The sequence below is a fragment of the Argentina anserina genome, chromosome 1 (genome assembly GCF_933775445.1).
Source record: "Argentina anserina chromosome 1, drPotAnse1.1, whole genome shotgun sequence".
NCBI lineage: Eukaryota > Viridiplantae > Streptophyta > Magnoliopsida > Rosales > Rosaceae > Argentina > Argentina anserina.
In genome coordinates this window covers 22,040,710-22,054,737 of record NC_065872.1, presented here as the reverse complement: position 1 = coordinate 22,054,737, position 14,028 = coordinate 22,040,710, and the positions used below count along the sequence as shown (strand labels likewise).

General features: G+C 36.6%; 3 protein-coding genes across 3 annotated transcripts; 1 reads left to right on the top strand and 2 right to left on the bottom strand.

The window, feature by feature from the left end:
- The first annotated feature begins 919 nt into the window (after window positions 1-919).
- On the top strand, window positions 920-3,735 carry LOC126790782 (probable serine/threonine-protein kinase PBL7). The gene is made up of 6 exons (XM_050517131.1): window positions 920-1,608; window positions 1,707-1,964; window positions 2,050-2,222; window positions 2,316-2,395; window positions 2,492-2,639; window positions 3,085-3,735. Exons 1-6 carry the CDS (start codon window positions 1,032-1,034, stop codon window positions 3,436-3,438), a joined length of 1,590 nt encoding a protein of 529 aa, XP_050373088.1. The 5' UTR covers window positions 920-1,031; the 3' UTR covers window positions 3,439-3,735.
- Window positions 3,736-4,368: 633 nt separating this feature from the next.
- Window positions 4,369-4,626, bottom strand: LOC126796527 (polcalcin Nic t 1). The gene has a single exon (XM_050523358.1). The coding sequence runs from the start codon at window positions 4,624-4,626 to the stop codon at window positions 4,369-4,371; it is 258 nt and encodes an 85-aa protein (XP_050379315.1).
- A 2,351-nt stretch (window positions 4,627-6,977) lies between these two features.
- LOC126791853 (probable fructokinase-6, chloroplastic) lies at window positions 6,978-13,657 on the bottom strand. The gene is made up of 7 exons (XM_050518351.1): window positions 13,286-13,657; window positions 12,269-12,477; window positions 11,436-11,648; window positions 10,731-10,928; window positions 10,474-10,611; window positions 9,959-10,075; window positions 6,978-7,376 (listed from the first exon to the last, which is right to left on the bottom strand). The coding sequence occupies exons 1-7, from the start codon at window positions 13,425-13,427 to the stop codon at window positions 7,242-7,244; spliced, it is 1,152 nt and encodes a 383-aa protein (XP_050374308.1). The 5' UTR covers window positions 13,428-13,657; the 3' UTR covers window positions 6,978-7,241.
- Between the last annotated feature and the right edge of the window lie 371 nt (window positions 13,658-14,028).

Here is a 14,028-nt window from a genome sequence, read left to right as displayed (position 1 = left end):
TCTCCTTTAATACATAGCTTTTTCAGCTATGTATTAATAATTACATTCAAAATTATAAATTTATCCTTTTGAAACATGAGTAATGTAGAAACTAGGGCTGGGCTCGGTCCCAGACCGGCACTCTTTTGCAAGGCCCGACCCCGGACCGATTGTTCTAATTTCGGGCCAATTTCTATTTTAGAAATGACGGGATCAGCCTGGTCGGTTCTGCCGGGCTTTGAGGCATGTCAATGTTCAGTTTTGCTTCTGCATTCTCACAATCCTCACCTTCATTGTTTCACAAACCTTAGTAGAAACAAACTTTTGGCGAAAACATCATGGCAAAAAAGATTACCAATCATAGAAGGATTATGACTTTCAGTTATATATAAGGGCTAATTCATGTTGCATTTAAGAAGTTATAATCTTAAGTTCTAAGACGCACAACCAAAATACTGAAAAGTGAGTGAAACATAGGATTAAGAACAAGATTGTAATCATGGATCCGCTACGGTATGAGGCCATGTGATGATGCTACTAGAACAGTTAATATTTGCTAAAATCATTCAAGTGAAAACAAAAAGGTAATGATTGTAGACTTCAGTCTCAATGAGCAGCATTGTGGTGGTTAGGTTACTGGGTTTTTGTTGTCCACATTAAGCTGAGCAGAGGGAATCTCCCTCTCTCTTTATGTCCCCATTAAAACATTACAGTGATTACACTATTCTTTTTTTAAGGGGAAAACATTACACTATTTAAAACCAAGAGGAAGGAAGCAACGTACCCCATAACCATAAACACCCACTACATATAATCACATGTATATTTGTTTCCTTCTCTCTCTTTCATTTCACTTTCTCCAAATCTAATGAATCCCATCTTTTCTTTAATCCAAAACCCCATTTGTTATACTCATTCAGTCACAGCCCCCCCCCTCAACTCATTCTCTCCCACCCAGCAAGCAAGGCAGCTTTCACTTTATTTTGTTGTTCCTTTCACTTCTGGTTTCTGGGTTTCTGTGCTTTCTTCACCTTGAGATCTGCTCATCCAAAATGGGCTTTTCTCAAGACACTTTGAGAGGCTCCAGAGAGCCCCCCAATGCTAATGCACCATACACTTGCTCCTCCATAGTAGTCTCAGATCACTACTGCCACCACAATGAGGCCACAGTCAGGACCATGGTGAAGAAGATGCTTAGAGAGTTTGGCCTGTCCTGCTTTCTTCCTCCTCCACCCCCAGAAACTAGAACCACCCAGAATGAACATGATGATGACGACGACGGCAATGGCAACAAGAAGATGAATTTGGAGCACAACAAGGCGTGGCTGCTTGCAGAGTCTGGTGGGTGTGGAGGAGCTGTCTTGACTGGTGCTGATCCACACTCGGTTCACTCCTCTTTCAGGTTCAGCTTCTGCTCTCAAGTTGAGCTTGAGTCGTTGAACATGACCTCTTCCTCTGCTGCCACTGTTCTCATGGTCAATTTGGACAATGGCTTGTGCGAGTCTAAAGCTAAGGAATTGAAATGGAGGAGATTCGAGTCTTTAGAGAGAAACATTTCCCCAATGGCCAGCACTCTGGTTAGATTCAGCTATGCCGATATTCGTGCGGCCACTCGCAATTTCTCACAAGGTAACCTCTTTAAGTAATGGGTTTGTTGTTCTTCTTGTAAGTTTAATGCTTTTCATCATTATGTACAGAATTGTAATGCGTTATGTTGTTTTGGGTAGGCAGAGTTTTGGGGAGAGGAGCTTTGAGCTGTGTGTTTAGGGGTAGAGTTGGGATTTTGAGGACAGTTGTGGCAGTTAAGCGATTAGACAAGGAAGATAAGGAGTCTTCTAAGGCGTTTTTTAGGGAGTTAATGATTTCTAGCTCTCTTGGAAACCCAAATGTAACACCTCTTTTGGGGTTCTGCATAGATCCAGAGGAAGGCTTGTTTTTGGTTTACAAGTATATCTCTGGGGGAAGCCTAGAGCGTCACTTGCATGGTAAGTCCTCTTAATTTCTGTTTCCAGAAGGAATTTGAATTGGCTTTGGTTGATTGGAGTAATTGATCACATACTCTGTTTGCAGAGAAGAAGAGGGGAGTGCAGGGCTCTTCAATGCTTTCTTGGTCTGTAAGGCACAAGGTTGCAATAGGAATAGCAGAGGCAATTGCATATCTGCATAATGGAACTGAAAGGTGCATTGTTCACAGAGACATCAAACCCTCGAACATTCTCCTCTCTTCGAAGAAAACACCCAAGGTAGATGGGGAATTCTGTTATTAATTTCATTCTGGTTTTGAATTAAATGTAGATATATCTGACATTGGTTATTGATATTGACACTGTTTGCAGTTATGCGATTTTGGATTAGCCACATGGACTTCGGCACCTTCGGTTCCTTTCCTTTGTAAAACGGTGAAAGGAACATTTGGGTATGATCGCCCTGAAACTTATGATAGACCAACAACCGAAAAAGTTTTTCCTTTTGCTTGTGTCCATAAATTTGTAAATTGAATTCACATGTGCAGTTACTTGGCTCCCGAGTATTTCCAGCATGGAAAGATATCAGATAAGACTGATGTTTATGCTTTTGGTGTTGTCTTGCTGGAGTTGATAACGGGAAGGAAGCCAATTGAAGCAAGAAGGCCTCAAGGAGAAGAAAATCTGGTTCTCTGGGTAGGTGTATCTTACTACCTTCTTTATGTTTAATTTTTTGAATGTTTTAGCGGTTTAGCTCCTTCTTGACTGTGATACTGAATTAATGGGCCCCTAATTGCTTGTCACACTAGAAATGGTTTAGTCATAATAAGAGCCAAAATTCTTCCACACCTACTTTGTTATAAGCAGGCCAGTTATTCAATTGGTGCACAATTTTCTTACGTAGGGTGTTAACCCGAAATCCCAATATGAACGTGAGGTTTTTTAAGGCTAGTTTCTTATGTACGTCATCAAACTTCTTTGTTTAGAAGAATTTTATATAGAGGTGTGTATTATGGCGTGGAGACACATATATACTTTGTCCATGAGTAGATATACTATGATCAGGTTTGTTGATCTTAATTTATTGTTAAAACACGTACTCAACCACTCAATGACAATTTGTTGCTTCTAATTTCCTCAGGCAAAACCTCTCTTGCATAAAGGTAAAGGAGCTATCGAGGAGTTGCTTGATCCTCACCTACAATGCACTTCGACAAACTCAAATCAAATAGGGCGGATGATTGAAGCTGCAGCTGCCTGTATCACTAACGAAGAATCTAGGAGGCCACACATTGGTGAGATAATTACAATACTTAAAGGGGAAGAAGAGCCTATTTACTCCAAGAGAAAGAAGTCTGGTTTTCTGGGAAATGGCTTGGTCATTGACTGTTATTCACAATTACAGCAAACAAATAGTGAGATGAAGAGTCACCTAGCTTTGGCCATGCTTGGAGTTTCTGAGCTTGAGGATGATGATCACCTTTATGGGCGTTAGACTAGATGTCCGCTCGTTTAGATCATTTTGTTATCCCTGCAATAGATGTATTGTTGCTAGTTTGAAATTTGAACTGTGCTAGAAACTGATAACTGAAAGGACTGGAGTGGTAGAAAATTGTCGATAGAAATAGGGGAATATGAGTATATTTGTGTGTGTGTGTGTGTGTGTACATATCTTCTAAATTCAGCTCCTCTAACAATGGAAGGGATAATAGATTTTTGTTCCAGTCTTGTTTCGCTTCCATGAAATTTCCCTTGAGTAGCTTGTTGCTTTAGATATTGCCACATTTGCGCCAATGTGTTGGAATGAAGCCCTTGATTGAATTAGTGAATTTGAAAACTGGAGTTGAAATATACAACCTTTGTTATTATTATTATTTTCTCGATTCATTGGTTCTATGGTAAGACAGTGATACAAATGATGACTGGAATTATGGTCAATTTGCAGGCATTGTTCTACCACAGCCTATGTGCAACTACTAAATAGTTGAACGATAAATAATGTAGACTCATCTGCTAATCTGAATAATTGATTTGTGGTAGGGTACCTACTACTTCAACGTGTAGTGTTGACCTGTACTATATGTTTCTTCAGAAAATGCAAGAAAACATGAAAGTATCATACTTCCTAGAAACATAAACTCTAGGTGGTATGGTATAGGTCACCGTCCATGTTTGTCTATCCCAGATAAAAGAGCACGTTAATTTGAAGTCGCATTTGGCTGACATGATTCTAAGAACATTCAAGTTTACAGTTTAACAACTACAAAAGCATTCATTTCTATTCTGAGAAACTTACAAATCAACCCAAACAATAATTTAGTGCACATCTCTGGTAGGTGAATCACTTACAAAAACACATGCAATGAAAAGGATTCCATGCCAGAAACATATACATTGGAAGAGGAATGTCATCATTATTTAGATTTCAAAAGACCTTGGCAATATCCTTCATCAGACCACGGTTAGCAAGAGCAAAAGATATATACTCCTCATACGAAATGAAGCCGTCGCGGTCGGTGTCAATTTCTTCCATCATGTATTTCACTTCTTCCGTTGAAACGCAGCCGAGTGCTTTCAATGCATCCCCTAGCTCATCTGCCGAAATTTTGCCATCGCCATTGGTGTCGAAGTGCTTGAAAATGCGCTCACGGTCAGCCTTTTCTTTCGGGTCCTCCTCAGCCATGATTCACTAATGGTTTAGTAGTACCTAATACTATCTTCTTTGTATCAGCTGGAGTTTTGGTATGTGATATATGAATGCAAGTTTTCAAAGCAAGTGGTTTTTTCGAGAGGGAAGAGATGAAGTTGGTTCAATCAAGAGGAAGAGAAGTTCGTTTATTTTTAAAGAGATGGTTTTGAAAGAGTAAGGTGGTGCTTCAAAGTAGGATCAGGGTATTCAGCATTAGTCTCGGATCACTGAGTTACTAATGTAGGTAGAAGAAATATTCTAACACTACATGTTCTGTTGCTAGCTTGCAATTCGGAATACGACTACTTGCAATTTTAGTACAATCACATATACATTGTCTAAACTTGAACGACTACAAAGGAGGATGTGAACATGTGTATAGTTTGCGATAGGATATTAAAGAAGAGGTTTGTTTTAGTTTTGACGATGAGAGAGTCTTGAGAAAATTAGTGATAAACTCATTATTCAATTCCATTTATCAGATAAATCCACACCCTTTTATTTTTTTAATCTACACCCAAAACATATATTAACATTCCGTATATGTTTTTTTTTCTAGAATTAATATATTTAAATTATTTAATCGAGTTCACTTTTTTACCCTTCTAGCTATAAATGAAAAATATTTCCATAACTATAATTCTTACAATTTTTCAAATGCTATAAACATGCAACAGTTATAAACATAAATTAAATATTCAATTTGGTAAATCAGCCTTATCTTAAGGAATAATCAAACGAAATATAAAAAAATTATGTTATTTCTATTACTGTCGCAAGTCATGAATGTCAAAAACTATCAAGTTGTCCTTTATATTGTTTTTCCATTGTAAGGCTATTTGATCATGTTTTTCAGCATATACATTCTTTCCTATTCAAAAACACAATTTTCTTTCTTTGGTTGTCTAATTTTCCTTTTCCAACCCACACTTCATACCTTAGAGGTAAGATTCTATACAACAGAAGATTTATCTATATGAAAAGGATAATTAACCTATATGCAAGGATCAATCTACACATCCCACAAAATTAATCTAATGAATAGAAGTTACGTACATATGCTACCCACACTCTTTACCTATAAAACTCACACTTCCTACCTTAGAGGTAGGGTCCTATGCAGCAGAAGAATTACATATGTGGAAAGAATAATTAATATATATGTAAGGAACAATCTACACATCCCACAAAATTAACCTACCGAATAGAAGTTACGTATCTATTCCACAGGAGAGAAAAAACAAATCAAGTACCATACCCTATAAAACCACATGTCTTCCATGTTCAACCCTCACACATTGTTACCTAACACAGGTACAACAACTAATTTCCCAAGTAGAATACATCTAACCAGTAGATTCAGCTCAACAACGAATCACATATACATATTTAACAGAACTCAAATTGAGTCATACACTATAGCACAAGAACCCCATAACAACAAACACCACAAACACGAACAACTCATGCAATTGGAAAATTAATACCTACTAAGTAGATCATAGAAAAACAAACCAGAATAAGTAGATGAAGAAGTTGTCGACAAAACAACGCCACTAACCAATTGAGCGATCCATTTATATCACGGATATCCTGAATAAAGGACTAGATATTGAATTCAGTTTACTCATTCATATGAGGAGATTGCATAACCTCAAGATCGCTCTATATTGATATTTGTTGCTCTGATCATATTATTCATATATAAGCATGAAATCAATATCAAATGCTACAATCAAGGACTAGATATTCAATTCAATTTACTCATTCATAGTTGGGTTTGTAAAAATGGCAGATGTTTCAATCATGCGAAATATGTCATTTTTGGGTTTTATGATTTTTGTGTTTGGTGAGTGGTACATCTAGTAAATACCAGCAAAATAAAGTTATGTTATTCAAATCCAAAAATTTATTTTTAAAGAAAAAAATCAAGCTAATAAAAAGGTTGGGTGTAATTTTAAGAGGTGGGTGTAATATAACATTGGTCTAGATTTAGGTGTATATCTAAATCCCCCGAGCGTCTTCATGTCCAACCATTGGGGCATTCCACGCACCAAATTTGATGATATTTTGGGTTAAGAACACAAAGTGTACGACACATCTTAACTGTAGCTCAATTATGGACTTTCAGGTGACGATGTATCATGTTTAACCACAATGAAAACAACATATAGGCTTTTCAATATTGAACAGTACTATACCAAACGTCAGTAATTTATAGGAAATTAACCTGCAAGAAATACAGGAGTCCTGCAACGATTGTTTAAACCCGATCGAACGAATGTAGAATTGAGCACTTCTTCAGTTGAATACTCTGGTTAGTTGAAGGTTTACAATCGTTGTTCATGATATGCCTCAGCATGAACTTTATTGAAAAATAATTTACACGTACATGGTCTTATTCTTATGCAATCAATGATATAATCTGTTGATGTATTAAATTTTGGTACACAATCTAAAGTTTATTGTACAACAACAAGAACTCACTACAATGCTATAAATGAAGTTTATTTTCTCTACCAGAGGTAACTCTGTTTTGAAATCTAAATCAGGTTTCGGTTTTGTCACCATTCTAACAAAGGAGGGAGTTTGCTATCTACTTCATATACCTATGATATAGACTCGAGCATGACATCCATCACAGCTTCTCTAGTTGGCAAAGCTGGAATAGCTCCTCTCCCCGTCACAGTCAAAGCTCCACAAGCATTAGCAAACAGAAGTGCATCTCTCAGTTTATCTTCCTTCTACAAGTCAAATCCAGATAAATGGTCATTGTCATTATGTTGGCAGATTTAATTTATTACATTGTGAATACTGAACAACAATCTGGAACTCAAGATATACGATCCATAGACAATCACCAATTATACTTGTGCTGTGAACAAAAGGATAAGCTCAAAAACATAAACATACCAGACACGTATCAAGAAAAGTATTCAATGATTTTAATTTGTTTTTTTTTTAGAAAGAATTCAATGAACTTTAAGGTTCAAAGACAACATATTTCAAACTATTCTTCAGTAAGGAAGGCAACACTAGATATATCTTTTGTTTTTTACAATCTAAGAACTCATTTTTTTAGGGAAAAAGACAAGAAAAAAGGACAATCTCACAAGCTTAACAATGACTAACAAATAACCATGCAACAATTCTTACCAAAAGCAAAAAAATGAAGAAGAACCATGGAACAGAAAGAGCTGAAAGTAGGTTATCTACAAATCTCTACTAGATCACATTTATCCTCTGAACTGTCCTAACAACAAATTATCCATTTGGGGGAAAAACGATCTGACCATCAAAATAAGGGTAGTTTCTTGCTACTGAGAATGATACAAAGTGGAAGGATAAGGACTCCAACGCTTCTTGCAGCAGCACAGAACTTGAGGGAGTGTTTGGACTGATTTGCTTAAGACTCCAGCACAGCACTTGGTTAATCAAGAGAATCACATTGATTGATTTGCTTAAGAGTCCAGGGATGCATTTCTATTGATCAAAGTAAGTAATTGAGGGAATATTTTGCCTTAGACAAAGTTTAGTAAACTGGTTTGCATCACCAAGCCTGTAGGTGACAATGCTGTTCTAAATAATCGAGGTAGAAAAGGTTGTAGTCTCCCTAGTGAGTTTAACTGGAACATTATTAAATGTCTTTAGCAGATGCTGCCAATCTTCATGACTTGTACTTGTAGAATTGCCAATTACTGAGGATATCACGTCAGAATACTTGTGCAAGGTCATTGCCCCAATCCTGGTCTCCTTATATTATTAATTTATTGGCATAAATGCCGATTTGCACCCCAAACTTGGCTGAAATTGTCAATTTGCACCCCGAACTTGCATTTGAGTCAATTTACCTCCTAAACTTGGTAAAAATTGCCGATTTACACCCCGAACTTGTATTTGAGTCAATTTACTTTCTAAACTTGGTAAAAATTACCGATTTGCACCCCATCCGTTAAATTTAACTGTTTCTATCCATGTTTGTGTCACATGTCATGCACATGAGGGGTAATGTTATCATTTTCTATTTATATTTTTCTTAAAAACAAATAAAAATATTCTTTAAAATGAGGATTATTTTGTTAATCAAATTATTTATTTACATCTTTTTTCTACCTACTTAACCCTACTTTGAATTATATATTCAATATACTCACTCATTCAAATATAGTGTGGTGTATAAATATATTTTTATATGTACACATTATTGGAGGATGAACAAAACGAGAATAATAACGACGTAATAAAACATAACGTAACCGTTTATTGATTGATAATGAGGCCAATATATAGGCATTACATAACCACAATCCCGTAGGATTCAGAGTCCTAATCTATTACAGAGATGCGAATCTATCTCTAACAGGAAACCTAATAAGGCTAAGACACACACAATGGTAGAATAGTAATTCTCTCGGAACACACATTTATTTTTAATTTTCAATGTATTTATTTATTTATATTTTTTCTAATATCTTTTAACATACCATATCACATAAAATAATAAATATATAAATCAATAAGATGTTTCGCAAAAACAAACATTGTAGCAAGTGTTCCTCTTAAGTAATTTTATTAATTTATTTCATTATTCAATATGAATAAATATATAATGACAACATTACCCCTCATGTGCATGACATGTGACCCAAAATTGGATAGAAACAGTTAAATTTAACGGATGGGGTGCAAATCGGCAATTTTTACCAAGTTTAGGAGGTAAATTAACTCAAATGCAAGTTCGGGGTGCAAATTGAAAATTTCAGCCAAGTTTGGGGTGCAAATCGGCATTTATGCCTAATTTATTATAAATGCAATTTTAGAGTTCTGTGAATTAGGATTAACTATGTCAATACCTCTAGCTTTGAATGATGAAGGTTTGAGAAGTCTTAATGTCTGAACTGACATAAAGAGGATAGTCATGTGTATCAATTGTACCAGAACCAAGAAAGAGGTAGAGATGAATAACTCAGGTATTTGGTTTTGAGTCCTATATTTGCATCATTTGGGAGATCTATACCCTACTACTGCTGTGCATCATCAATACCAACCCTACCCTGCCCCCTCAAAAAAGAAACCTCACCCCACCCACACACACAAGCGAGTACAAGGTATAGCATTAAGTTAGTCAGTATGGTCCAGATTTGACTTCAAACCAGGCTTGCAGACCATATTTATTAACAGTATTCCCCATTTTATCAAGCTCTAGTCATATGACTTTCCTTGGTTTACTATTCCTCATCACATAATTGTACTCTATGCAAGTATACAATTTTTATTTACAGATTTGAAGAGTGTTTACAGTATTTGTATATCCGAGATGTAGTACCTGAATCAAAGAGAGATCAACTGCTAGTTGAGATAGTATTCCAGCTACAAATGCATCCCCAGCACCTGTTGTGTCTACTGCATCTACCTTCATACCCTTGACTCTACCACTGAACTCCTGCAATACATAATTCATGTTATGTCTCCGAGCCATTTCATTTAACTTAGGGTATTTTTCTACCTCCGTAACTATGTTTTGTTTGCAATTCAACAGTTACAATTTGAGGCAGCAATATCATCAAATGTAAAACTAGAACTCATGAAAATAGAAGTAGCTCACCTGAAGCATCTCGATTTTACCTATATCTAGTATCTCTAATGATTTACATATATTATGTTCAGTGTACAATTTATAGTACTAAAAGTCGCCTAGAAAACACAGACATACATGTGTGGGAGTGTGCGCGCGCGCGCACACACACACACACACACACACAGAATGAGTGAGTTGGAGAAGCTGCCGAAGAAATTGCCAGATAAATATATTACATCAAAGGAGATAATGTCAGAAATTACCTTTGTGTAGTATCTGCAACCATCGGGCCCTTCAGTGACAAGTAATAAGTTAAGATTTGGATGGTACAATTTGCGAACGATAGTTTCATCAAATGGATCTTCTCCTTCTGTTAGAAAAGAAATTTCTTCTTCACTTATCTGAAATCAATAAATAGTTTACTTTTAGCATTTTCCGTGTACCTGTCTTTCAGAAAAGAGACAAAATATCAAAGTTAAGCCCCTGGGTGCATAGTCTCCAAATGTAAAGGTCTCACTACCTTAATAATGTCAGCAGTCTCCCATATACTCAAAATCCCTTCTCTGGCACTCTTTGCAGAAGGCCACAGTGGAAGCCTGAGATTGGGATCATATGATAAAACAACACCAGCTTCCTTTGCAGCTTTGGCTGCTGCAATATGCGCAGACTTGCATGGTTCCGTAATAAGACTAATAGATCCATAATGCAAAATTTTTGCCTGTCACAATTAAGACATAAAGTTTATGCTACTGCCTACTGTTGCAAACAAAGAGACCAAATAAGTTAAATATAACATCAATCATTAAAAAAGTAGATTTGAGAAGTGCCATGTTTGTCAATATGTTTGGTGCAGCTAGAGCCCTCCTATATCAAAAGCATGTAATTGAGTAGCAATGGTGGTAAGAGTCCAAATGGGTCACTAAAAATTCAAAGAGCAGTGATGCTGGTATTGTCAGCCATCATGTTATATGAGATGCACATATACCATTTCAGAGGTTCTGAAATATTAACAGTCCAAAATTTGAGTATCCTTTTTAAATGTTGGTTGTTATAGATTACTGGAAATTTGTTTTGGCAAGCAAGTTGCTTTAATCAGATAATACACCCTGGAAGGATGTAAGCCTTCTAGACATTCATTTATAAGATATCATTGCTTTCTTTTGTCTTTCTCACAATTATAATCTTCACTGTTATTTGATTATCAGTAAGAGAAGATCTTTCATACCTTCCTTATTAAATCGAAATCAAGTTCAGATTCTTGAAGCAACATATCAGCACTCGGATTACGATAAAACATGAACTCACGTTCCCCATCACTCCTCAATGTAACAAATGCTAAAGCAGTTCGTGCACCAGGATCGAAACGCATCCCTTCATTGTTGACATTATTCTCCTTTAATATATCAGCAAGCATGTATCCAAATTCATCTTCTCCCACCTGTAAGCATAGCGAACAAATAACAAATGTGAAAAAGGACAGGAATGGACAAAAATCCAATGATAAGGCGCATCCTTTTTCCTTTCAAAACCCATGAATTTAACAGTTTACAAGTCTGTGATGAATAGACAGGATCACATAACAAGAGAGATTAACATTCTTTAGACATGATTTGTTTTTTTTGAAATGTTAGACATGAATATTTTTAATTTTTCTTTAGACATGAATTTTAGCATTTCATAATTCAGTGAACAACGTTGTGACATCAATCAGATCATGCAATATTAGTATTAACAGATACAATAGCAAAATTAGGTTCAAAGTGTCCTAGCAGACACAAATAGTATATTTAAACTTATTATTGATCGGTATGAGCATATATCAGGTGACAAGAAAAAGGATCCAGGCATGTATGAGGAATTTTCTTCTACCTTGAAAAACTAAAATTCGAAAATTAAAAAATGAGACATGAGAGGTGAAGTGAAGAAATGCCTGAAGTCGAAGTGGTCATATATATAAGTTGATACTTGAATCCATTAAATATTGGGTTCCGTATTAACATGTTTCCGTAGCTACATAACCAAGAAAGGCAATATCTAAATTTTTGTATCACATCCTACCTTCCCAATGAAGGCTGATGAGCCACCCAAACGAGCTATGCCAACTGCAACATTAGCAGGGGCTCCTCCAGCGGCTTTTTTAAATGCAGGTGCTTCAGCCAATGAAACGCCATTTGTGGTTGGGACAAAATCGATTAGCATCTCCCCAAAACAAACCACAAGGGAGGAATCTTTCGTGTCTAGGACCGCATCTCCTGGAAACGCTCTTCCTAAAACATGGCATGAACGAACGAGACTCAGTATCCATGAATAGGAAACTATATTTGAAAGTAAGAAGATAGCCAAAGCCCTAATGTCAATTGTGATTCAACTCCTAAGCAGAGTTTACTAGTTGCGTACTTGTAGGAAACACAAGCTTACTGTGAAATTACATGGATATATGTGTAAGAAAGGTAATCCAAATGGAAGGTCAAGTACTAGGAGCAGACATCTAGAAAGAGGGACAACTTGGAGACCTAAATGGGATGAAGCTAAAAGGCAGAACTAAAATGTTGTTGATCCAGTAGAGACCGAGTCATAAGAACTAAGACAGAATGACATTGGCCCCAACTTTTGAGTACTAGTTCAAGATTTAAATTTGGATTGAATAGACTGAACTAGGATCAGTAGTCAAGCTACACTTCAACTTATAATAGTTGCATCCCAGAATCGGCCAATATTACAACTTCAGTCTAAGATAACTCTAGGATTCTTGGGAATATAATCTAAGCTCAACAAAGTATAACAAACAATATCTGACTTGTAATGGTCGACTACTACACAACAATGGTAGTGTGTTTGATAACTTATATCCCCTGCGAACACTGAAGTAATTCAAATAAGTTCCTGATTGTAAAGGCTGGAACTTGTTTTGTTTTGCCCAGATTGCAACGGTTTGTTCATCCTTGTTGGGTCAAAGTTTTAAGATTGTCATGAATACCACACAATGTGATTCTCAAACACCAAGAGAAGGAACGTACATTTCAAACAATGTAAAACTAAAAAAAGCAGAGAGAGAGAGAGAGAGAGAAAGCTGACCTTGGGCATTCAATCGGGAAATAGAAGGGAGAGGAGGAGAAGAAAAGGAGGCGGAGGAGGCTCTGATAGTGCGGTGAGTGAAAGACAGACGAGGAGGAGAGAAGAGAGTAGGAAGAGCGGGAGTTGAGTAAAGATAAGCCATCAAGAAGAGTGGTCTTGTTTCCGATCAAAATGGGGTGAGCCGGTGAAGAAAGGACTTGCACAAATTCAACATGAATCAATTGGCAACGGAGAAAGCAAAGCTCCCTTCAAGCAGCTTAGCATCTATCTCCTGTCTTGTCCAACAAAACCCCGTAAGCTTTTGTTTTCTCTTGTTGCCTACCAAATCCCTGGCACCCTTAGGCTGTGTTTGTTTTAAGAAATGGAAAGGAAAGTGAGAATCATTTCTATATGTGAGGGAAAGTGAGAATTTTTAGGGTGGTTGGAGAGGAGCAGTTTCCAAATTGTCCTTTAAATTAGAATTTATTTTCATTTCTCACTTTTTTTACTTGAGATTCTAAAGGCAGGAAGGCAAAGACTTTCATTTCCCATAGGTTACATTCCGTGAAACAAACACAGCCTTAGAGCAAATGCACCCTAAAAGTCAATAGGCAGGGGCAAAAGGAAGAGTTTGGTCTTCTAATTTTGTTTGTCACTTTACATGCACCACATTAAGGCAAGTAGTGCATCTCATATTTAAATAAAAAACTAATTAATTCTATTAAATAAAAAGAGTGGAGGCACGTGTAAGTCAACAAGGGGTT

Bases quoted from the DNA above. Each gene is read 5' to 3' on its own strand.
- LOC126790782 (XM_050517131.1), top strand. From the start codon at position 1,032: ATGGGCTTTTCTCAAGACACTTTGAGAGGCTCCAGAGAGCCCCCCAAT. The intron at 1,609-1,706 runs GTAACCTCTTTA...TGTTTTGGGTAG, and splicing joins CACTCGCAATTTCTCACAAG to GCAGAGTTTTGGGGAGAGGA. The intron at 2,223-2,315 runs GTAGATGGGGAA...CACTGTTTGCAG, and splicing joins CTTCGAAGAAAACACCCAAG to TTATGCGATTTTGGATTAGC.
- LOC126791853 (XM_050518351.1), bottom strand. From the start codon at position 13,427: ATGGCTTATCTTTACTCAACTCCCGCTCTTCCTACTCTCTTCTCTCCT. The intron at 11,649-12,268 runs GTAGGATGTGAT...CTATGCTTACAG, and splicing joins CATCAGCCTTCATTGGGAAG to GTGGGAGAAGATGAATTTGG. The intron at 10,612-10,730 runs GTAGTGAGACCT...TATTGATTTCAG, and splicing joins AGACTGCTGACATTATTAAG to ATAAGTGAAGAAGAAATTTC.
- LOC126796527 (XM_050523358.1), bottom strand. From the start codon at position 4,626: ATGGCTGAGGAGGACCCGAAAGAAAAGGCTGACCGTGAGCGCATTTTC.